Source organism: Monodelphis domestica, chromosome 1 (assembly GCF_027887165.1).
Source record: "Monodelphis domestica isolate mMonDom1 chromosome 1, mMonDom1.pri, whole genome shotgun sequence".
NCBI lineage: Eukaryota > Metazoa > Chordata > Mammalia > Didelphimorphia > Didelphidae > Monodelphis > Monodelphis domestica.
Genome location: NC_077227.1, coordinates 414,882,964 through 414,906,258, shown reverse-complemented (window position 1 = coordinate 414,906,258; position 23,295 = coordinate 414,882,964). Strand labels below are relative to the sequence as shown.

At 37.3% G+C, this 23,295-nt stretch overlaps 1 protein-coding gene across 9 annotated transcripts in view; it reads left to right on the top strand.

Moving 5' to 3' along the window:
• ASTN2 (astrotactin 2) overlaps positions 1 to 23,295 on the top strand; it is a 1,150,327-nt gene that overhangs the window by 490,794 nt on the left and 636,238 nt on the right. For all 9 annotated transcript variants that reach the window (XM_007474538.3, XM_007474537.3, XM_007474541.3 and 6 more), the window contains 3 exons: positions 16,815 to 16,899; positions 17,651 to 17,725; positions 18,932 to 19,069. In XM_007474538.3, the coding sequence (XP_007474600.2) occupies positions 16,815 to 16,899; positions 17,651 to 17,725; positions 18,932 to 19,069 (298 nt within the window). The remainder of the gene's footprint in view (positions 1 to 16,814; positions 16,900 to 17,650; positions 17,726 to 18,931; positions 19,070 to 23,295) is intronic.

Genomic DNA, 23,295 nt, shown 5'->3' with positions numbered 1-23,295 from the left:
TCCATGATGTATACATGGGAAAATGGTCAAAAGCCCTGGATACAGAGGTAGGGAGTCTGCCAAGGCAAATTTTACTTGCTTCAGAAATTGGTAGCAGGCCAGCTTTGCCACAGAGAAAGCTCTGGAGACAGCCCCATCAGGGTCAGGGCAGAGAGCAGAGAATCAGAAGTGATGAATCCACTCTGCATGACAGCTGATGGGGGAGGGGGTGGCAGAATGGATGATAAAGAGGAGGTAGGACAGGTCAAAGAAAAGCAGTCACATGCCTGTAGTTCATTCTGGTCAGGTGGAAATGGAACTTAGAATTGTTGGAGCTTGTCCCTTTTCAAGCTAGAAGGGACCTTAGATAACGCAGCAGCCTGGTTTTATAAATAAAAGGAAAGGGGGATAGGCTTCAGAGAGGGGCAGAACTTGCCAAATCTCTCTCAATGATCTTTGAAAAACTGGGGAAACTGGAAGAGATGCCACAGGATCTGAGGATAGATGATAGATGAGCTTGTCATCCCTGGAGATTTCAAGGTAAAGACTGGGTAGCCATATGTCAAAGATGCTTTAGAGAGGAATTCCTAATCAACTCGGAAGTTGGATGGCACAAAACAGTGAAAAAAAAAGCTTTAGATTGGGAATCATATTCCACTTCTGATGCTGCTTGTTATTAAAGCTTTATGCTAGTAAATTTACCTCTCTGGGCCACAGTTTCCTCAATTGTAAAATGAGAGGATTGGACCAGATTCTACTGTTTTTATCTCTTTAGGTATATGTATATCCTGATATGTTTTTCAAATTCTGAGATTATTACATCAAAATAACTGTAGACTCTTAACAAAGGTAAACTAATATAGAAAACTCAGAAGAGAGATGTGGGAACAACTACTTCTCTTTACAAATGATACCTGTTCTGCCTGAGATCAGCTAACAGATAACTCCTTTCCTGCCTTGGGATAGCCACTTCTCTGAATCAGCACTTTTCAGTTCAAACTCTGAGAAGCCATGCGAAGCATCACTCTATTAGCCCATTACTGCCACAGCCAGATTGTCAATGATGTCTATGTTGTCTGGGTAAGAGGCCTATTTGCCATTCCAGGCTGTGAAAGAGATTTTCCTCATTCCCCTAAATCTTTCTTCAGGCAACTCTATAATTCCAGGGGAATCATCTTCTCCTCATGCTCCTCTCCTGCCACTAATTTCTAGATAATTGTATGTAAGGTTTGCCGAAGGCAGGCAAAGCCAGGAAGAAAGAGAAGCAGGCAAGCATCCAGGGAAGGCTAAAGTCACTGAGCCATCCCAGCAAGGGTACACTGGGGAGAATGGGGATAATTGGGAATGTGCATACTTTCTTTCATCCTAATCTGGACCAGATCAGTGGTCCAGTCTTCTGAGTTCTTGTGTTCCTTATAAGAGATGAGCTAAAAGCAAAAACATCAAATATCAGATAACACAAAACTTAGAAATAGAAGGGATGAGAGGTGGAGTCAAGATGGGGGCATAGAGGCAGCGAAAGTTCAGACCTCTGAAAACCCTTACCAATTAAAAACAAAATTCTTTGAGGGGACTGAAAACAAAATCTAACAACAGGACAGAGTTAGGGAGCCCTCATGCTGGACTCAACTTAAAAGGTATGCTCCCCAAAAAACCTGAATTCTAGAATACTCAGATTTAAGGGGAAGGAAGAAGGAAGGTCCCAGGACCCCTCCCCCAACTTCAGTACTGAGCCACTAACGGGCAGGCAAGGGTGCTAGTCCAGAGGGAGTACCTTACTGGCACAGATGTGCCAGGCTCAGGGCATTGAACACAGATGGCAGGGAGGCAGTTGGAGGAGAAGCTCAAAAAAGGCAGCCCAATCATAGCCAAGACACTCCATCTTGCCCCCCACTTCTAGAAGTTTTGGCCTCAGGGCACATACAGCTCTGTAAGATCAACTCCATCCTGGCTTAATCTAATCAATAGGGCAGAAAAGAAGCCTGATTCAGAAGGCAGGGAAGCTCAAGCTCCAACACCCCTCCCCCACTGACTCCACTGACAGTCTGCTGACTAAACTCCAATACTTTAATAACAAGGTGGGAAGCCCAACTCCTTTTCAGCTTCTGCTGCCACCTGGGGAGATCTGACCAACCAGTAGAGCAGAGAAGAAACTCCTTCAGGATAGAATAGCCTAAAGATCCAGCACAAAATCAAAGGAGCAAGATTACAGGCAATTACAGCATGGGGAAAGAAGGGGAAAATATGAGTAAATAGCAGAAAAAGAAAAAAGAAATTACAATTGACAGCTTCTATCCAGGCAATGAATAAAGAGCAAATGGAACAGAGGAGGACCAAGGAACACCAAGCAAAAACACAGAAACCTCAACGAATTGGACACAGGCTTTGGAAAAACTCAAAATACAATTAAAAAAACAATTAAGAGAGGCTGAAGACAACTGTGAAAAGAACTTAAAAAGCAAGATAAGTCATCTGGAAACAGAGGCACTTGAACTAAAACAAGCAAAAAGTGTCTTAAAAGCCAAAATTAACCAGCTTGAAAATGAGGCAAAGAAGATGAAAGATCAGGAGAAGGATGACCAAAAAGCCAGAAAAGAAATTCAGTCTCTAAAGACTAGAATCCAACAACTAGAAGCAAATAACTTCACAAGGCAGCAAGAATCTATAAAACAAAATCAAAAGAATGAAAAAGATTGAGAAAATATGAAACACCTAATTCACAAAATGACAGGCCTACAAAACAGAAGCAGGAGAGATAATTTAAGAATTATTGGACTAATAGAAAAGCATTAAAAAAGGGAAAGCCTGAACATCATTCTACAGGAAATTATCCAAGAAAACTGACCCAACATTCTCGAGCAAGAAGGAAAAGTGGAGATTGAAAGAATCCACAGATCACCTCCTTTATTTAATTCTGAATCAACAGCACCCAGGAATGTTATAGCCAAATTCAAGAACTACCAGACCAAGGAAAAAAATATTACAAGCTGCTAAGAAGAAGTCATTCAGATGCCATGGAGCCACAGTTAGGATAACACAAGATCTGGCTGCATATACACTGAAGTACTGAAAGGCATGGAATATAATATTCTGGAAAGCAAGGGAACTATGTCTACAACCAAGAATCAACTACCCAGAAAAACTGAGAATATTCTTGCAGGGGAAAGCATGGTCATTTAATAAAATAGAAGACTTCCAAGCATTTATAAAGAAAATATCAGACATAAACAGAAAATTTGATTCCCAAACACAGAAATCAAGAGAATCACCAAAAGGTAATCAAGAAAGAAGAAATAAACAACCTTTTTTAAGGTTATAATAAGTTTAAATGATTTGTATCCCTATAAGAAAAGAGGATATTGGTAACTCTTAAAATTGTTATTATCACCTGGGTAGTTAGAAGAATTATACTTAGAGGGAACAGTGACAAACTGTATAGGATGAAATGCCAAAACATATACATATGAATACATATGAATGTATAAATTATATATTTTATATATATATATATATATATATATACATATATGTAACTAGAGGTAAAAAAAGAGGTTTATACTAAGAGAAATGGGAAAAGAGGAAAAATGGGGTAAAATTGTATTTCAAAAAAAGCACATGGCAGGAGTGGGGGAGAAAACCTATGCACTGGAAGGGTAAAAAGGTTGGAGACAGGAAATACCTAATTCTTACATGCATTGAAATTGACTCAAAGAGGGAAGAACAATCATATCCATTGGGGGCAGAGAACTGATTCTCAACCTATAGAGAAGTAGAAGGGTAACAAACGGAGCAGTGGGGAGGGAAGTAACACAATGGAAGGAGGGTGGGGAGGGTAGTTTTAAAAGACTGTAAAGAAAATAAGAAGGTAATAAGAAGGAATGGGGGTAGAAAGGGAAGAAAAATAAGGGTGCAAATTAGGGGGACTGATTAAAAACAAAACCCTAGTGTAGAAGGAAATAGGTAAAGAAGAAAGGACATGGCTAGGAGTGGAAATAAAAATGTTGGGAAATACACAGCTGGTAATCATGACTCTGAATATGAATGGAATTAACTCACTCATAAAACACAAGCAAATAGCAGTGTGGATTAGAAACCCAAATCCTACCATATGTTGTCTACAAGAAACACACATGAGGCAGGTAAACACTGACAGGGTTAGAATTAAAGGTTGGAGCAAAATCTATTTGGCCTCAACTGAAAAGAGGGCAGGAGTTGCAATTATGATATCTGACAAAGCCAAAGTAAAAATAGATCTAGTCAAAAGAAGTAGGGAAGGTAATTACATCCTGATAAAAGGCTTTAGACAATGGGGAAATATCATTACTCAACATGTATGCACCAAATGGCATAACATCTAAATTTCTAAAGGATAAACTAGGGGAGCTCAAATGAAATAGATAGTAAAAGCATACTAGTGGGAGACCTGAACCTTCATCTATCAGATCTAGATGAATCAAACCAAAAAATAAATAAGAAGGAGGTAAGAGATGTGAATGAAATCTTAGAAAGTTAGAGTTAGTAGATATGTGGTGAAAAATAAATAGGGACAAAGAGAAATACACCTTCTTTTCAGCAGCACATGGCACATTCACAGAGATTGACTATGTACTAGGGCATAAAAACATTGTAAACAAATGCAAAAGAGCAGAAATAATAAATGCAACCTTTTCTGATCACAATGCAAAAAAATAATTAATAAGGACTCATGGAGAGGCAAATCAAAAATTAATTGGAAATTAAATAATATGATTCTCCAAAATCAGTTAAAGAAGAAATCATAGAAACAATAATCTAATTGAAGAAAATGACAATTATGAGATATCCTTTCAATATCTATGGGATGCAGCCAAAGCATTACTCAGGAGGAAATTTATATTCTAGAGTTCATATAATAACAAAATAGGGAGGGCAGAGATCAATGAATTAGGCATGCGATGTAAAAAATCTAGAAAGTGAACAAATTAAAAATCTTCAGATGAAAACTAAATTAGAGATCCTAAAATTTAAGGGAGAAATTAATAAAATTGAGAGTAAAAGAACTATTTAATTAATAAATAACTCTAGAAGCTGGTACTTTGACTAGTACTTTGTCTGTTTTATTTGTTTTTTTTTCAATCTAATAAAAACAGGAAAGAAGAAAACCAAATTAACAGTATCCAAGATGAAAGGGAGACCTCACCTCTAATGAAGAAATTAAGACAATCATTAAAAACTATTATGTCCAATTATATGGAAATAAATATGTCAATCTAGGTGATATGGATGAATATTTACAAAAATATAAATTGCCTAGATAAACAGAAGAACAAAAAGTATACCTAAATAACCCCATATCAGAAAAAGAAATTTAAAAAGCCATCAAAGAACTCCCTAAGAAAAAATCCCCAGGACCAGATGGATTCACAAATGAATTCTATCAAACATCCAAAGAACAATTAATCCCAATATTATGCAAACTATTTGACAGAATAAGCAAAGAAAGAGTTCTACCAAATTCCTTTTATGACAAAAATATGGTACTGATTCCAAAGCCAGGCAGGTCAAAAACAGAGAATGAAAACTGTAGGCCAATCTCCCTAATGAACAGAGATGCAAAAAATCTTAAATAGAATACTAACAAAAAGACTTTAGCAAGTGATCACAAGGGTTATTCATTATGATCAGGTAGGATTTATACCAGGAATGCAAGGATGGTTCAATATTAGGAAAACCATCCACATGACCACTACAACAAGCAAAGCGACAAAAATCACGTGATTATCTCAATAGATGAAGAAAAATCTTTTGACAAAATACAATATTCATTCCTATTGAAAACACTAGAAAGTATAAGAATAAAAGGGTCTTTCCTAAAAATAATAAATAGTATATATTTAAAACCATCATAAAACATAATCTGCAATGGGGATAAATAAGAAACATTCCCAATAAGATCAGGAGTGAAACAAGGATGCCCATTATCATCTCTATTATTTAACATTGTACTAGAAACACTAGCAGTAGCAATTAGAGAAGAAAAAGAAATTGAAGGCATTAAAATAGGCAATGAGGAGACCAAGCTGTCACTCTTTGCAGATGATATGATGGTTTACTTAAAGAATCCTAGAGAATCAACTAAAAAGCTAGCCAAAATAATCAACAACTTTAGCAAAGTTGAAGGATACAAAACAATCCTACATAAGTCATCAGCATTTCTATATATCTCCAACACATCTCAGCAGCAAGAATTAGAAAGAGAAATTCCATTTAACATCACCCTAGACAATATAAAATACTTAGGAATCTATCTGCTAAGACAAACACAGGAACTATATGAACACAACTACAAAACACTCTCCACACAATTAAAAATAGATCTAAACAATTGGAAAAACATCCATTGCTCATGAGTAGGATGAGCTAACATAATAAAAATGACAATCTTACCCACACTTATTTAGTTATTTAGTACCATAGATATTGAACTAGCAAGAAACTTTTTTTTACAGAATTAGAAAAAAACCATAACAAAGTTCATTTGGAAGAACAAAAGATTAAGAATATCCAGGGAAATCATGAAAAAAAATGTGAAGGAAGGTGGCCTAGCAGTACCAGATCTCAAACTATACTATAAAGAAGTAGTCATCAAAACAATATGGTACAGGAGGATCAGTGGAATAGACTTGGGATAAGTGACCTCAGCAAGACAGTCTATGATAAACCCAAGAATTCCAGCTTTTGGGACAAAAATCCACTATTTGACAAAAACTGTTTGGAAAATTGCAAGACAGTATGGGAGAGATTGGGTTTAGATCAACATATCACACCCTACACCAAGATGACTCAGAATGCGTGAATGACTTGAATATAAAACAGAAAACTCTAAGTGAATTAAGTGAACACAGAATAGTATACATGTCAGATCTTTGGGAAAGGAAAAATTTTAAGACCAAGCAAGAATTAGAAAAAATTACAAAATGTAAAATAATAAATTTTGATTACATTAAATTAAAAAGTTTTTGTACCAACAGAATCAATGCAACCAAAATAAGAAGGGAAGCAACAAATTGGGGAAAAAATCTTCATAACAAAAACCTTTGGCAAATGTCTAATTACTGAAATTTATAAAGAGCTAAATCAATTGTATAAAACAATCAAGCCATTCTCCAATTGATAAATGAGTAAGGGACATGAATAGGCAATTTTCAGATAAAGTAATCAAAGTTACTAATAAGCACATGAAAAAGTGTTCTAAATCCCTTATCAGAAAAATGCAAATCAAAACAATCTGAGGTACCATTTCACACCTGGTAGATTGGCTAACATGACAGCAAAGAAAAGTAATGAATATTGGAGGGGATGTGGCAAAATTGGGACATAAATGCATTGCTGGTGGAGTTGTGAATTAATCCAACCATTCTGGAGGGCAATTTAGAACTATGCCCAAAGGATGCTAAAAGACTGTCTGCCCTTTGATCCAGTCATAGCACTGCTGTGTTTGTACCCCAAAGAGATAATAAGGAAAAAGACTTGTATGAGAATATTCATAGCTGTACTCTTTGTTGTGGCCAAAAATTGGAAAATGAGGGGATGCCCATCAATTGGGAAATTACTGAACAAATTGTGGTATATGTTGGTAATGGAACACTATTCCACCTCAAGGAACTGTAGGAACTCCATGTGAACTGGAATGACCTCCAGGATTGATGCAGAGTAAAAGAAGCAGAACCATGAGAACATTATACACAGAAATTGATATACTGTGGTATAATCAAATGTAATGAACTTCTCCATTAGTGGCAATGCAGTGATCCTGAACAACCTAGAGAGATCTATGAGAAAGAATGCTATTCACATTCAGAAGAAAAATTGTGGGAGTAGAAACAGAAGGAAAAAACAACTGCTTAATCACATGAGTTGATGGGGATATAATTGGGGATATAGACTCTAAGTGATTACCCTAGTGCAAATATCAATAATATAGAAATAGGTTTTAATCAAGGACACATGTAAAACCCAGTGGAATTGCATGTAGGCTATGGGAGGGAGTGGGGGGGAGGATTAGGGAAAGAACATGATTCTTGTAACCATGGAAAAATATTCTAAATTGATTAATTAAATAAAATTAAAAAAAAGAAATAAAGCAAATAGAAGGAACTTTAGTGATGATTTAACTTAAACCTCTATTCTTTTTTTTTTAACCCTTACCTTTCATCTTGGAATTCATACTGTGTATCGGTTCCAAGGCAGAAGAGTGTTAAGGGCTAGGCAATGGGGGTTAAGTGACTTGCCCAGGGTCACATATCTGGGAAATGTCTGAGGCCATATTTGAATTCAGGACCTCCTATCTCTATACCTGGCTCTCAATCCACTGAGCTACCCAGCTGCCCCCTAGCCTCTCTTATTCAAAACTTGAAGTAGATATCTGATCTCACCAATTTGGAAATTCCTTCCATGATATACATCATACGTCATCCATTTCTACCTATCTTGTATCACACTTGTCCCTGGCCTGCTATATATCTGCCAGTGGTAAGGGTCAATGACTGTCTTCTCTTTTCCCTTAGTTTATACAACAGAGATTATAAGTGATTTGTCCAGGGTTACACAGCTATTAAGAAACAGTGAGGAAGAAAAACAACTGCTTGATCACATGGGTCAATGGGGATATGATTGGGGGTGTAGAGTCTCAGTGATCACCATAGTGCAAATATCAATAATATAGAAATAGGTCTTCATCCATGACATGTAAAACCCAGTAGAATTGTTTGTCAGCTATGAAAGGGGGTTGGGGGGAAAGAAGGGAAAGAATATAAATCTTGTAACCATAGAAAAATATTCTAAATTATTTAAGTAAAATTTTTCAAAAGTAAAAAAAAACAGTAAAGGGCATCTAGCTGGCACACTAGATAGAATTCCAGGCTTAGCATCAAGAGGACTTGTGTTCAGATTTGGCCTCAAACACTTCCTGGCTGTGTAACCCTGGGCAAAGTCACTTAATCCCATTTGCTGCAAGAAGCAAAGAAATAGTGGTAGGATCCAAACTTAGATTTTTAGATTATAAACTGAATCAACCAATTATTCCCAGGCTACTGTTCCACCTCTACTTGATCTCCACTCCTTTGGTTTCTTTCTCTTATTATTAGTGTATTTCTTCCCAATGACCATTAAGGACAATACTCATGTTCTCTGAAAAACCCATATATACCCATGTCTCTGTGGAACCTATCTCTACCTCCACCCCAGAGGCTTTCTTCTCACCCCATCTATTCTTCTACCTCTATGACCTCTTCTTTCAATCAGTAGATTCCTACCCAACCTCCATTTCAGCAAGTAGCCATACCAGCCACAATCTCCTTTCTGATGGAACAAGGTATCCCAGTGGACCCTAGTCCTGGAGTCAGGAATTGGGAAGACCTGAGTTGGAATCTAGCTTCAAACACTTTCTAACTGCATGATCTGGGACAAATCACTCAACAACTCCTGTCTGCTTTGATTTGCTCAATAGTCAAATGGAGATAAGAATAATACCTATTTCCCAGAGATGTAAGTATCATTTGCAATGATATTTGTAAAGTGCTTAGACCAGTATGAGTCTGGGGTTTCTGCAAATCCTCCCTGCCACCTGGGTATTCCATAGTTATTAGAAGGAAAAAAACTTCACAGACTTTAATATATCAGAGAATGTGAGTTTCTTGGAAATATACTGGGAAATAGCAATATTAATTGTTGTCTGGGCCAGACAGATGTGTTGCAGCTCCCGTGGTTGGGACATGAACAAGCAGCTAGCATACTTGGCCCAAACTGAAAAGTGATGACTGGGCCAAGGAAAGTGAAAATAGAATTGTAAGGAGGATGGCAAAGCTAGACAGCAAGACACGAAAGGAGGGAGAGGGAAGACACACATTCTGGGGGAATCAGCTGAGTTCCTTATTAAAGGAACTAAAGGTCTGATGACTCTCAGCTAGCTCCAGCTCCAGCTGGGTACAAGAAAGTAGTCACTCTCTAGGCTGCCACTATTGGCTCCTTTCTCTTTACAGAGGGGAACACTAGCCCTTTGTTTCTGACCTGAGAGGAGCAAAGAATATGATGACAGAACTTAGAAGGTCAAAGCTAGAAAGTGGTCTTGGTTATACAGAGACCTAGAACACGAAACAGTGTTTTAAGTTTCCTGAGAATATAACACATAAAATGGAACATCTGGAAGAGAATTTAGAGCATTAACAATTTGAATTTAGGAAGGATTGGTAAATCAATTTACGGCATAGAATATTTTAATGTGGAATAATGTTAGAACTGTTAGTTACTCCTTATTTTATGGAGGAGGAAATTGAAGCCCAGAGAGGTAAGCTTGCTTTGGCTTACAGAGATAGTAAATGTTATAGCCAGGACTAGAACCTCAGATTCTGCAGTGTTCCTTTCTCTTATCCACCCATACCATAGTACCCTCTCAAAATAGAACTATTATTTTACCACCCCAAAATGATGCTTACAGATCATATTAAAAAGGATTAGAAATATTCACTTTTAAGTTTTTTAAAAGCTGACCACCCTGAGGTGATCTTAGGTCTTTGAAAATCTATTCATAGGACTATAGCCAGGAGGGACCTTGATGATCAGGTAGCCTCATTTTATCATTAGTTCTCAAATCAAAGTTTAAAGGTGGTAAAGGACTTACCTAAGGTCACAAATTGTAAGTAACTTCAATTTGTATCCAAATCCTCTGAATGCAAACACAGTACTTACTATATAGTCTTCAAAGCTGCCTCACTTTCAAGTATAAATTGGATATTACATGTAGCATATGGTTTATTGGAAGTTATTATATGTGAAACCAGTTTGAAATAGCAACTATTTAAAAAGAAGTATAATTTCATTATTTCCTATGATGCATTTTAGCAGGATCTAAGCAAAGAGAGTATTATCTTATTAGCATCCCCTTAGAGAACCTGCTATAATAAAAAAAATAAACACCTAAATTGCTGTGTAATTTAACATGCCCCATTTTTATGGACTGATCCCCTTATGTTTATATTCTCCAATACAAAGATAGGATTTATCTAGAAATAATACTGGGCTAGAAGTTGGGAAACCCAAGTTCCTTACTTTCATTAACTAATTGTGTGACCTTGACAAGTCCCTCAACTTCTCTGGGCCTCACTTTACTTGTCTTTAAACTAGAAGGTTAGATTAAATGAGCTCTGGGTTTCCTACTAGCTCTCTGATTTTGTTTTCAACCTTCCTACTGCAATTTCTTTCATGCTTTCAATTTCCTCGGGAACACTCTCTTCATAGATGATGCAAAGTGTGAGCCTAGTCCCTGACTGAATTATCGCAAATTCAAAATTGAAAAAAAATTAATGACTTCCCTCCCACACAACATTTATGTATAAGAAAAAAACATGGAATATTTCACATTCAGTACTGAACAACCATGTTTATAGGCTATCCCATGAGATAAACGTGTTAATTCAGCCCTTCTCAGCCTCCTTATTTGCAGTGGTTATATACAAGCATCAAGGAACAAATGGTATACTCATTAGAAAGAGTTAACACACAGCTGCTGCCTGAGGCTTTATAGTTTACAAAAAAATGAAATGCATTGTTGCAAATATCCATCTAGCAAGGTTAGCCAGTGAAAATGGGAAACCGGAGTCAATAAAGCCAATATCCTTTGGATTGATGGAAAGCTTGCCACAGACACCCAAGCAGAATGCAAACAGTAATCACCACTAAACCCAAAATAAACTTGAGTTACAGAATGCAAAAGGATAGCATTAGGCCCTGGGGCTGTGTCCAGTGCACCAATGAGAGCTCTAGCCTCCAAATTCCATCCCAAGGGTATGTTAGAAGTGGTTTGTTCCAGGAACCTCTGCTGCCCTGGGCCACCCAAGATTGGTCCCCTCTACTCTCTGGCAGCTCTGCTTGGCCAGTGACATGATATGCCTCTCATTTGCAGAATACATATTTGTTATGTAATGAGTGTCAGGAATTAATGACCCACTCAGTGGTGGGAAAAACTTGCATGTTAAGCACTCAAGGGGAAAAAGATATCTTTTCTAATGAGGCTTTCCATTCTTCCCAAGGGGAGGGTAAAGGGAGGCTCTGATAGTGGTCTATAGAGGCAATAGGCATGGTGTCATTGGAATTCGAGATGGGGACCTTGAAGTTTATTCTTTCCAGAAATGGCAATCAGAGGCCACCCTCCCCCAGTCCAAATCCTTTCCCCCTTTACAGAGTTAACTGTTTTACCTCTTCTGTTATGAATCATGAGGCTCGTGGCTTTTGACAGATCATAAATCAGTCCTGGGAGTTGTGAGGACAAATCCCAGGACTTTTAATCTTTAATATTAGACATGTTTAAGGTGGTGAATATTTCATGAAGGTGCTGTTGCATTTTAGCACATCATTAGCTATTTTACATCCCCCCCCCCTTTGGATTACTAACTTCTAGGGAAATTTCAAAGATCCAAACAATTCTCTTTATCTTCCTTCCATCTAACAAAAGTCAGTTCAAAAGTCAGCAGACTACTATGTGCCTTATGAATGATGTCAGGGAGAGAACAAATCTGCATGTGATATGGTCCCTGCCCTCAAGGAGATCACACTCTAATTGATGGAATAAGACAGAATATATGGCAGCACGTGATCAATTCAGAAAGAAGTGGTACCAGAAAAATAAGTACTTTAGTAACGTAAATATCATAAAGAGTCAAAGGTGGAATAGCCTTCGGATCAAAGAATTTGGAAACATAAATTGTAGAGTATGGGGATGCATATGGGGATGGAAAGTGCCTTACCACAGAATGTCACCACTGGGTGGTATGTTAAGATATAAAAATCAGTTTCAGAATGAAAAAACATAGAGAAGTTCAACCCATAATTCACTCAAAATACTTTCTATAGCAAGTGGTTGTCCAACATTCCAACATTTGCATGAAGCAGAGGATCTTAGCTTTCTTTTTAGAAATTTTATCTTATTAGATATAGTCCAAGTTTTTTTTTTTTTGGATTGCTACTCTTTTATCCACAAGATTAACTAATCTTCCCATCTTTGTATTGCTGGCAAATTTGATAAGCCTGACATTTATTCAATTATGTATGTCACTGATAATAATGAATAGAACAGGTTCAAGGGAAAGGATGAAGGTTGGGACACTGAGCTAAAGATAATGTGATATCAAGTCATCAATTGCAGCTTTTTTGAGTCTGGTTCTATTGGTTCCATATTAGTAAACTTTACTAACACCTACCCTATCTTATCTTAATTCTCACAAAATTAGCAGGAGAAACTTTGTCAGATATTTTGCTGAAGTCTAGGTGAACTGTGTGTCATTTTCTGGATATGAACTATTTTTAATGAACAATGTTGGCCCTTCATCATCAAAAATTCCTTTTGTCATATGTTTATATTCCATCAATCAGAACATTTACCAGACACTAGTCCATTGTTACTTCTGCCATTCTCCATAGTCTTTCAGTAGTCAATGACATTGGTTGATGACTACTACTACTACTACCACTACTACTACTACTACTACTACTACTACTACTACTACTACTACTGATAATCATAAATAATCTTTATTATTCATATAGCATTTTAAAATTCATAAGGATTTTTAAAAATATTATCCTTTTTTATTCTCATAATAACCCTGGGACATAGATGCTATTTTATCCATATTTCAAATATGACTTGCCCACGATCACACAACCATGAAGTGTCTGAGAGGCTAGACATGAACTGAAGTCTTCCCAAGTACAGATCTAGTGCTCTAGCCACTGTTTACATAGCTGCCACAAATCACATGCATTAATTTTTTCCTTACCTAGAAAGAGAAGCAATGGCCTGAATTCACCAAGACCTGATAGCTGTTGTCTCCACCATTATCTTGGATTTCATGTCCTGATTAACTCTATATTTCATGTTAGATCATGGGATGATAGAGTGAGAAGAGGCTTTAGAACACAGCATGTCAGAATATTAGATGTTAAGATTGGTAGGGAGGTTGGAATATGGAATGGTAGAGTTTTAGGAAGCCAGACTTAGAAAGTACCTAAAAATGCTCAACACTGAACATTAGGTCTAGAAGAGTTCTAATGTGCCATTTAATCTAATCCTTTCATTTATAAGTGGGATTGCAGGAAATATGAAGTCCAGTCATTTAATTTATTTGCCCAAAGTTATTTAGTTGAGAAGGACATATCAGATGACTAGGGTAGTTAGAGAAAGCTTTATTCAGATACTGGAATTTGAGCTGGGACTTGGAAAATGTGTGGGGGGCTGAGGCTACGTTTCCTCTCACACCACCTCAGATGCTAGTCCAGGACAGGTAGTTTACACAATAGGGAAGCCTTGGTGTCAGCAAGTCCTTTGTTCAAATATCATCTTAGACTGTTCCTAACTGGTGACTCTGGAAAAGTAGCCTTATCTCTTTCCACCTCACATTGTTTATATGTAAAATGGGGATAATTATGGCACTTACCTCCCAGGATTGTTGGGGCAGTAAAATGACATAATATTTGTAAAGCATTTTGCAAACTCTAAAGTTCTCTATAAATATTTTAGAACATTATTAACCTTTTAGGTGTCGTAGGTCTATATGTTAATCTGCAAAGCCTATGAATTTCTTCTCAAAATGATGTTCTTAAATGCATGAAATACATATAATTGCAAAAATAATAATCATAGTGACTTTATATAGTGTTTTAAAATTTATATATATGCACATATTATCTCACAATAATCTCATGTAGATATCATTATTATCCCCATTTACAGATGAGAAAACTGATGAGGTAGATCAGGCTACTTGCCCAAGAGCACACAGGTAGTAAGTTCCTCAGTCTGGATTATAACTTAAGACTTTATGTGTTCCAATTTAGTCTTCTGTGTGGTTGGCACATTTTGGACAATTAAATGATAGCTAATTAACTGACTCGCTATTAGGGCTACCTACTAGTTAGAAACCAATTATATTGACATTAAAGTTATCAAAGTTATTAAGAAAGAAATATGTTCACAAACCCCAAATTATGTGCCTTTGGACCAGGACTTCCCATAAAGGGGACTGGAGGAAGATCATGTACTAAAGAATGCAACTAGTTCTCATTTTTCTTATACTCTCTGTTCTGCTATTTATTCATGTACCTGCCAGAAAATCATCCTTTCCTGAATGTCTTCTGTAAGTTGACACTCTTCCATGTCATTGAGGCAGCTAGTGGCATAGTAGGTAGAATGCTAGACCTGGAATCAGGCAAACCTCAGTTCAGATACAGCCTCAGATGCTTCCTATCTGTGTAACCTTGGGCAAGTCCCTTAACTTCTCTTTGCCTTAATTTCCTCAACTGTAAAATGAGGGTAATGTGTATCCCAGGATTGTTATGAGAATCAAGTGAGACAATAATTGTTGAGTGAGGGAAGAAAAAAGAAGTTAGCATGCTTATTATCTTCTCTCCCTTATTGTTTTTGGTTGAGATTCTTTTTCATCTGAGGATAGAGAAAAATTGGCAGTGAGAAGAAAAAGGAAAGTGACTTGGAGAAGGAAGAGGATGGCCTGTTATAGATATCAAGTTAAGCACCTTTTTGCTCTCCTCTACAAGCCAACTTTTCCCATGTTGTCACTTGTCCCATGTATTTGCTTTGGGATTTTCTATGAGATGGCTCCATATACATTTTGAATAATCATAGATAAAAATGAACATGTATACTTGGGTTTATACATGTACATACATATTTATATATATATGCATACAGATTCATGTATATACGTTTCATAAAATAAATATATGTGTACATATATGTGCATATATACTACATTTAGAGATACATGTATTATCTCTATTTATAAAGATATATAAATATCAAAAGATAGACAGAAAATATATAAGTAGGTGTGCATAGTGTGTGTAAATATATACATGTATGTACACATAAGTATATATACAGTGCCTATATATATATGGAGGGTTATCAAGAGAGAGAGAGAGAGAGAGAGAGAGAGAGAGAGAGAGAATGAATCAGAGAAAGAGAGGGAGGGAGAGAGAGAGAGAAAGAGAGAGGGAGAGAGAGAGAGAGAAAGAGAGAGAGAGAAAGAGAGAGAGAGAGAGAGAGAGAGAGAGAGAGAGAGAGAGAGAGAGAGAGAGAGAATCAGAGAAAGAGAGAGGGAGAGGGGAGAGAGAATCAGAGAAAGAGAGAGGGAGAGGGGGAGAGAGGGAGACAGAGAGAGAGAGAGAGAGAGAGAGAGAGAGAGAGAGAGAGAGAGAGAGAGAGAGAGAGAGAGAGAGAGAGAGGCTACCTCAAGTTAATCTCATACATAGTAGCCTGGGCATGTCAAAATGGTCCTCAGTTGTCAAAGACCTAAACACTTGAAGTCAGATATCTTGAAATCCTGGCCCTTCCATTTGGTAGCTATGTGATCTTGGCAAATCACTTAACCTTTCCAAACCTCATCTGTAAAATGGAATTAATAATCCCTATATTAATTTCCTCCCAAGGTTTTGTTTGCTGTTTTTTTGAGGAAAGCACTTTGGAAACTATAAACCATATTATAAATGAGTTATTTTATTGTACTTAATTTAATAATTTAATTTTTAATAATTTAATTTTTAATTTAATAATTTAATAAATATAAACATAAAATTGCAATATAAATGAGAATTATAATTCTCATTGGTAGAATCAAAGCTCCTTTAGGACAGGTATTATGTGTTGTTAGTTTTTAATCTTTGTGTTCCCAGGACTTGGTAAGTGCTTATGAGTTGTTAATTGAATGGAATCACTGCTATTGATGTTGCTGCTCTAACTGACCAGGTTTTATGTTCATGACCTTCCTTTCTCCTTCTTCTTGAAGGAGAGTGCAGTTGTCATGAAGGCTATGCTCCAGACCCTGTGCACAGACACCTGTGTGTGCGGAATGACTGGGGGCAGAGTGAAGGGTGAGTACCAGGGAAGTAAGGACTGGGCTAGCAACAACATTCTCTTTAACTGGCCTTTTCTATAGAAGACTAAGGTTAGTGTATTCTCTAACATGGAGAATCTAGATAAAGCTAAATATAAATGAAAAACTCTTCAATCTAATATCAGAGATAGACATAAATGAAAGTGCATTTGGAACATAGAATGTTACAACAATATTAGTCTTAGGATAAGCCTTTTAGAATTTTGATATTTGAGCTGGAAGAGAACTTTGAGGACAACCTTCTTATTTTACAACAAAGAAAACTGAGACCCAGAAAGGAGAAAGTGACTTGTCAGAAGTCCCAAAGCCAAATAGTGTGACATCTGGCATTGGAACTCCTGTTTCCTGACCTCCCTCCCTCATTTAGTGATCTAGTGTTCTGATTGCTAATGAATTCACATAAGCAGGTGGCTCTTAAATATTTTGTTGTAAGCTATTCATCGCACACCCCTGGCCAAGTGGAGTGATAGAGGCAAAAAAAGAAATCTATAGGCATGATGAAAACTTAACATTTAAAAGAATCTTTTGATTGATTCAATCATTTGTAAATTATAATTTTTAAAAAATAAAATTTTCACCCCACTCCTCTGGAGATCTATACTTATTTGTTCTGGGAAACTGGGAATGAGTAAATGTTTTTGTTTTTTTATTGAATAAAGTCTACAGAGAGACATTTGCCTCTTACAAAGTATCCCTTTACTATGCCCCCCCCAATTCCTTCTTCACAGACCCTGGCCCTATACGACACTGGAAAGGGGATATGATCTTGTAACAGGAGAGCAAGCACCTGAAAAGATCCTCAGGTGAGTGAATAGAACCCCTAGGTGTGTGTGTGGGAGGTTGGTGTATATGTTTGGATGTTAGAGAAGGGAAATGTTTGGGTTTGGGTTTTCCCTTGTAGTCACAGAGTAACCAGATTAGGTTTTGAATTCTCTGCCTCCAGTTCCAATTATCTTTCCCATACATAGCTTTAGGATCTGAACTGATCATAGCTGTTGCTGCTGCTACTTCATAGTTATAATTTTCAAAGTGATTTACTTTTTCTCATTTAATTCCTGCAATTACTCTATAAGTTACCGAAAAAAGGTCTGAAAATCCTCAGCTAAAAGATGACAAAAGTGAAATTTAATGTGTTTACATGTTTTATTCAAGGTTATGTGGCTAGTTTGTTAGAGACAAGGTTAAGAGTGATACCTTCCTACTCCTGGTCTGGTGTTCTTCCCTCCTTTCTCAGTGCATTCAGTGTGCAGTTACTGAGTATATCATCTGTGCAAGCCTTGTATCTGATGATACCAAGGAGGCATAGAAATAGAAATATAGTCCTTGCTCTTATGGGAATTAGCCTTGTTGGAGTGAGGACACACACCCAAGCACGCAATATGTAAAGAGTTAATTCACACAATTTGCCATTTCATAATTGCCAAATGAGTGGTGTTCAGGCAGTTCAGAGAATAGAACACCTCCTTTGAGCTGAGGATGGTAAAGGAAGAGTGAAAACTTGAACTAGGTCTTCAAGAATAGTTAGGATTCTTTACAACTGGGAAAGGAGAAGGAAGGACCTCCCAAATCAGAGTGATAGGTGGTATCACAAACTTTCAGAGCTGGGTGATCATCTAGCCTAGAGTTTCTTAAAATTTTTGTGGATCCTGGACTGTGTGGGTAGTCTGGCAAACCTAGTGAACCCATTGAACAAATGATGTTTGTTAATGCATAAAATAAAATGCATGTAGGATTATAAAGAAAACCAAAGCTGAGTGAAGACAAAAGTTTGTTAATAAGATACCCTGAAATCTATCCATGGATTGTTGGGGATGAGGTGCTATGGTTCCCGAGTTAAGAACATCTTCTGGATAGATAGATACATAGATACATAGAAAGATAAGAAAATCCAAGAGAAGATGCTTTCCAAAGGACATACAAGAAGTGTCCAAGTTAAAATTAAGAATCAGCTCTTCTAACAAGGAGTCTATTTTTTTTCCAGTATCTCATGCTGATTGCTTCTCTTGTAGGTCTACCTACAGCTTGGGACAGGGACTCTGGCTCCCAGTCAGCAAGAGCTTTGTGGTCCCTCCTGTGGATCTATCTATCAACCCACTGGCTAGCTGTAAGACTGATGTGCTTGTCACTGAAGACCCTGCTGATGTCAGGTAGGAAAACTCTCTGGAACTGAGGTTTGCCTACACTTCCAAAGAACTGTTTCTTTCCATGACACCAGTCAAAAATCACATTAACGACCTTTACTGTATATTCAATACACTGTATCATTGGTCACCAAAATGTTTCCATTTACAACTCTGAGTATGAAATAAATTTACACAAATTCCCAAATGTGTCTATTTATATAAAGTACATAATATGTTACTGTACTGATAATTATGTATAATGTAAAACATAAAAATAAAAATTAGCAAGACCAAAAGACAAAATAATATTTTATTTTATGGTCAATCAGGAGCTATCTAAGCTTACCGAGGAGGGGAGTAACAAGATCAGAAACAGGACTTTATGAAAGTCTCTTTGGCAGCTGTGTGGAAGATGGATCAGAATGATGGAACTAAAAATAAAAATCCACAGACTCTGCAAATTATATTAACTCCTCGTGTGGCCACTGATAGATATATGGAAAGGTTGATCTTTGAAAATCTGAATGCACTAAAAGGAGAAAGGGAGACAAAATAGGCTGATTGAATAGTCTGGAGAAGTGATGATAAGGCTGAATTAGGGTGGTGACCATGTGAAGAGGGGGGAGATATATGTGAGAGAAATGGAGGGAGAACAGACAGAATGTTGTAATTGATTGTTAATGGAAATAGGTATAGAAGAATAGCGGGTGAGAACTCAAAGGTGACACTGAACTTGTGAAAACCTGGGTGATTGGAATGTAGCACTGCCAACAATGTCATGGAAGTATAGCCAATGGAATCAGTTAGGTGGAACAGCAGATAGAATGGAAGGTGTGGAGTCAGGAAGATGTGAGTTCAAATCTAGCCTCAGATACTCACCAGCTATGTGACCCTGGACAATTCAAAAAACCTCTATTTGCCTCATCTAAGAAATGAATTGGAGAAGGAAATGGGAAACCACTCAAGTATCTTTTCCAAGAAAACTCCAAATGGATCATGAAGAGTCAGACATGACTAAAATGATTGAACAAAATAGATGATGGAAGGGTTTTTTAAAAATAATATAATGGCATATAATAATTTTATATCATCTGGGTCAATTGCTTTGTTTTACTCAAAATGCAAAGGCAGTATGAGGAACTTTACCACTCTTGTCATTGCTCCCAGGGAGCAGAGTCCACTTTCTGAGGAGCACTTGCTACAGCCATCAGGGGAGTTGAGATAGAGGGATATGATAGACTAATTTGAGCTTAAGAGAGCTGATTATTAAATTTTAAGTGTGGCCATTTACATCTTGGATGTAAGCAAATCCTATAAGCCTATATGTCCAAAAAATCTGTCATTTTTCCCCTTCTCTCTCTTCTCTAGTCCCTCCCCAAGAAAAGGCAGGTAATATGAAAAAGGTTACACACACATTATCATATAATATATATTTCCGTGTTTGTCATGTTATGAAACAAGTTACATGTTACTTATACTAGAGAAAAATTCATGGAGGAAGTAAAGTGAAGAAGGGTGTGCTTCAATCTGCATTCAAACTTTGAAGTGGATAGTCTTTTTTTGTCTTGAGTCCTATGGAGTTGTCCTGGATCATCACCTTGTTGATAAAAGTCAAATTTTTCACAGTTGATCAACATATATTATTGTTGTTACTGTGTACAAAGTTCTCTTTGTTTTGCTCACCACACTTTAAATCATTTCAGATGGGTCTTTCCAGGTGTTTTGTGGTCATCTTGTTAGCCATTTCTTTTGGCACAATGCTATTCCATTATAAATACCATGCTTACATTTTTCTCCCTGAGAGCTTATTATTAAAAATTTATCAGAACAGCATTGATTTGGAGGCATAGAGAAGGTGGAGAATTTTCCCAATGGTATCCATACAACTCTTTTAAGGTTTATATAGTTTCAGTTAAAATTGACCTGAGACACTAACACCTGGGACAGGAAGGAAGTGGTTTGAGGAAGGTGAATGATGGAGGATAGGATAGGTGTGGCTATATTGGAGATAACCTTCACAAGTCACTCTTTTGTATCCCCCCACCCACAATAGAGGCACTATAGTCCCCACTTTGGAGACCATTAGATTATATAACTATATCATAGTGTAATCTGGGAAGCATAAGGAAGGCTACTTTCTGCCTCTGAAACTTTCCTCTCCATAGAGCCTAAAATTCCACCAGGAACTTCATTCTTTGGGTTTAGTATGTTAGCTAGTAACCTAGTAATATTTCCTGATTAGCACATTAACTAAGATGAGCCTCTGTGAGCTGTGGACCATCACCCCTCGCCTGAGTTCTCATAGTAGAGTTGCCCAAGGTCACATGTCAAAACAGTGGCAGAGATGGCATTCAGAGTTGGTCTAGGAATCTTTTTGCCAAAGCTTTCTATTAGCTCCTTACTTTCCTTCTAGGGATATTAATATCTTGTAGCCAGAGAGGATCTGGGATGATATGAACAGCTTCTGCAGGTAAACCCCAGGACAGAAAGGAAGAAATCCCCTGAAGAAAAGAATCAGGGGTTTAGCTATACATGCCTCCCCACCATCCCCGCTTTCTGGTAGAGTTGCTGCAAAGTTCCAAATACCTTAGTGATAATAAGCTATTCTAGGAACTATCATTACCTGAAGAAAACACACAGTTGTCTTATTAGCATTGCCCAAGGACAGGCAGCCTTATAATTCCCACCATCCTGCCTCAAACAAATCAATTGTCCTCATGCCAGCTGCAAATGTGGATAAAAATGTACAGTCTCCACCAAATTGAAAACCAAGAAGCCACCCTGTGGATTGCCCCTTTCCTGGCTGTGCTAATAAACCTTGTTTGACACAGCATTGCTCAGACAAGCATATCACTGAGCATTTTGAAGAATTAATAAGTTACAGTCAGATGATAAGTAAGAAAATTAATAAATAAGAGATAATAATTATAGATAGCCAATAATACAGTCAGGGAATCACACACAAAGAGAAAAGATTAGGAGAGAATCTGAGCAGAGCATTACAGGACAAAGAGAAGAAAGAGAGGCATGCTTTCTAATGGGATTTGGAAAGAGAAAGGTGCCAAACAAGCTTTTTTTTTTCTCCTTTGGTCCTCTGGTCTGTGGCCAGTGTAGTTCTCAGGTAAGATGTCAGCAGGGACAGGATGACGAAGAGCTGGATGCTGACCCTCTATCCCTGATCTTGGCCCTGTGACTTCAAATGTAAACCAAGCCTCGATCCTTCCCTCCATCCTTATTCTTGGATATTTCAGTGGATCCATGAGCTCATTGATATGGGTTCAACAGTCCAGATCAAAATCCATCCCAAGCTTCTAATCCTGTGTCACCTTAATCCAAGTCCTCCCCCAGATTAAATATGGGGAGGGTGCTATCCTATAGGTGGTAGACCTTCTTCTAAATATTTTGACCTTTCTTGTATATCAGCGACTCTCATTGGCTCTAGGTATATTGGCTACATCGTGCCCTCACAGCAGGTCATGAATGACTGACATTTGATACAACCCTCTTCCTATGGAATTCTTCATTGGTAATCTGTTTTAGCCTACTCATACCTACCATGTATCTCTCCATTGATTTCCCTCCCCCCAATAACTTTAATTCTTCAGAATTTACAGTGTCTCTTGCTCCACAAATCTACAGCATCACTAGAAGAATAGCTTTAAAAATTCAAACCTACACCCAGACTTAAATGTGCTCTGAAAATGTGGTGTTAATTATTATTATTGGCATCCAGGGACAGAGAAATGTATAGAGCACTGGACCTGAAGTCAAGAAGCTTTGAGTACAAATTTGACCCTTTGAGTACAAATTTGACCTCAGATATTTAATAACTGTGTGATACTGGGAAAAGTCATCACTTAACCAGTCTCTCAGCTTTCTCATTTATAAATAACAATAGCACCTACTTTCTTTTTTTTAAATCCTCACCTTCTATCTTAGAATCAATACTATGTATTTGTTCTAAGGCAGAAGAGTGGTAAGGGTAAGGCAGTGGGGGTTAAGTGACTTGCCCGGGGTCACCCAGCTAGGAAGTATTTGAATCCAGATTTGAACCCAGGACCTCCCATCTCTAGGCCTGACTCTCAATCCACTGAACCATCCAACTGCCCCCTAGCACATACTTTCTAGGGTTGTTTTGTGGATAAAATGAAATAGTTGTAAAGCACTTTGCAAACTTAAAGCGCTATGTTAAATTCTAACTCTCATTATGTGTTAGACCATGTGTTTCTTAAGTGCTGAGATTGTCTTTT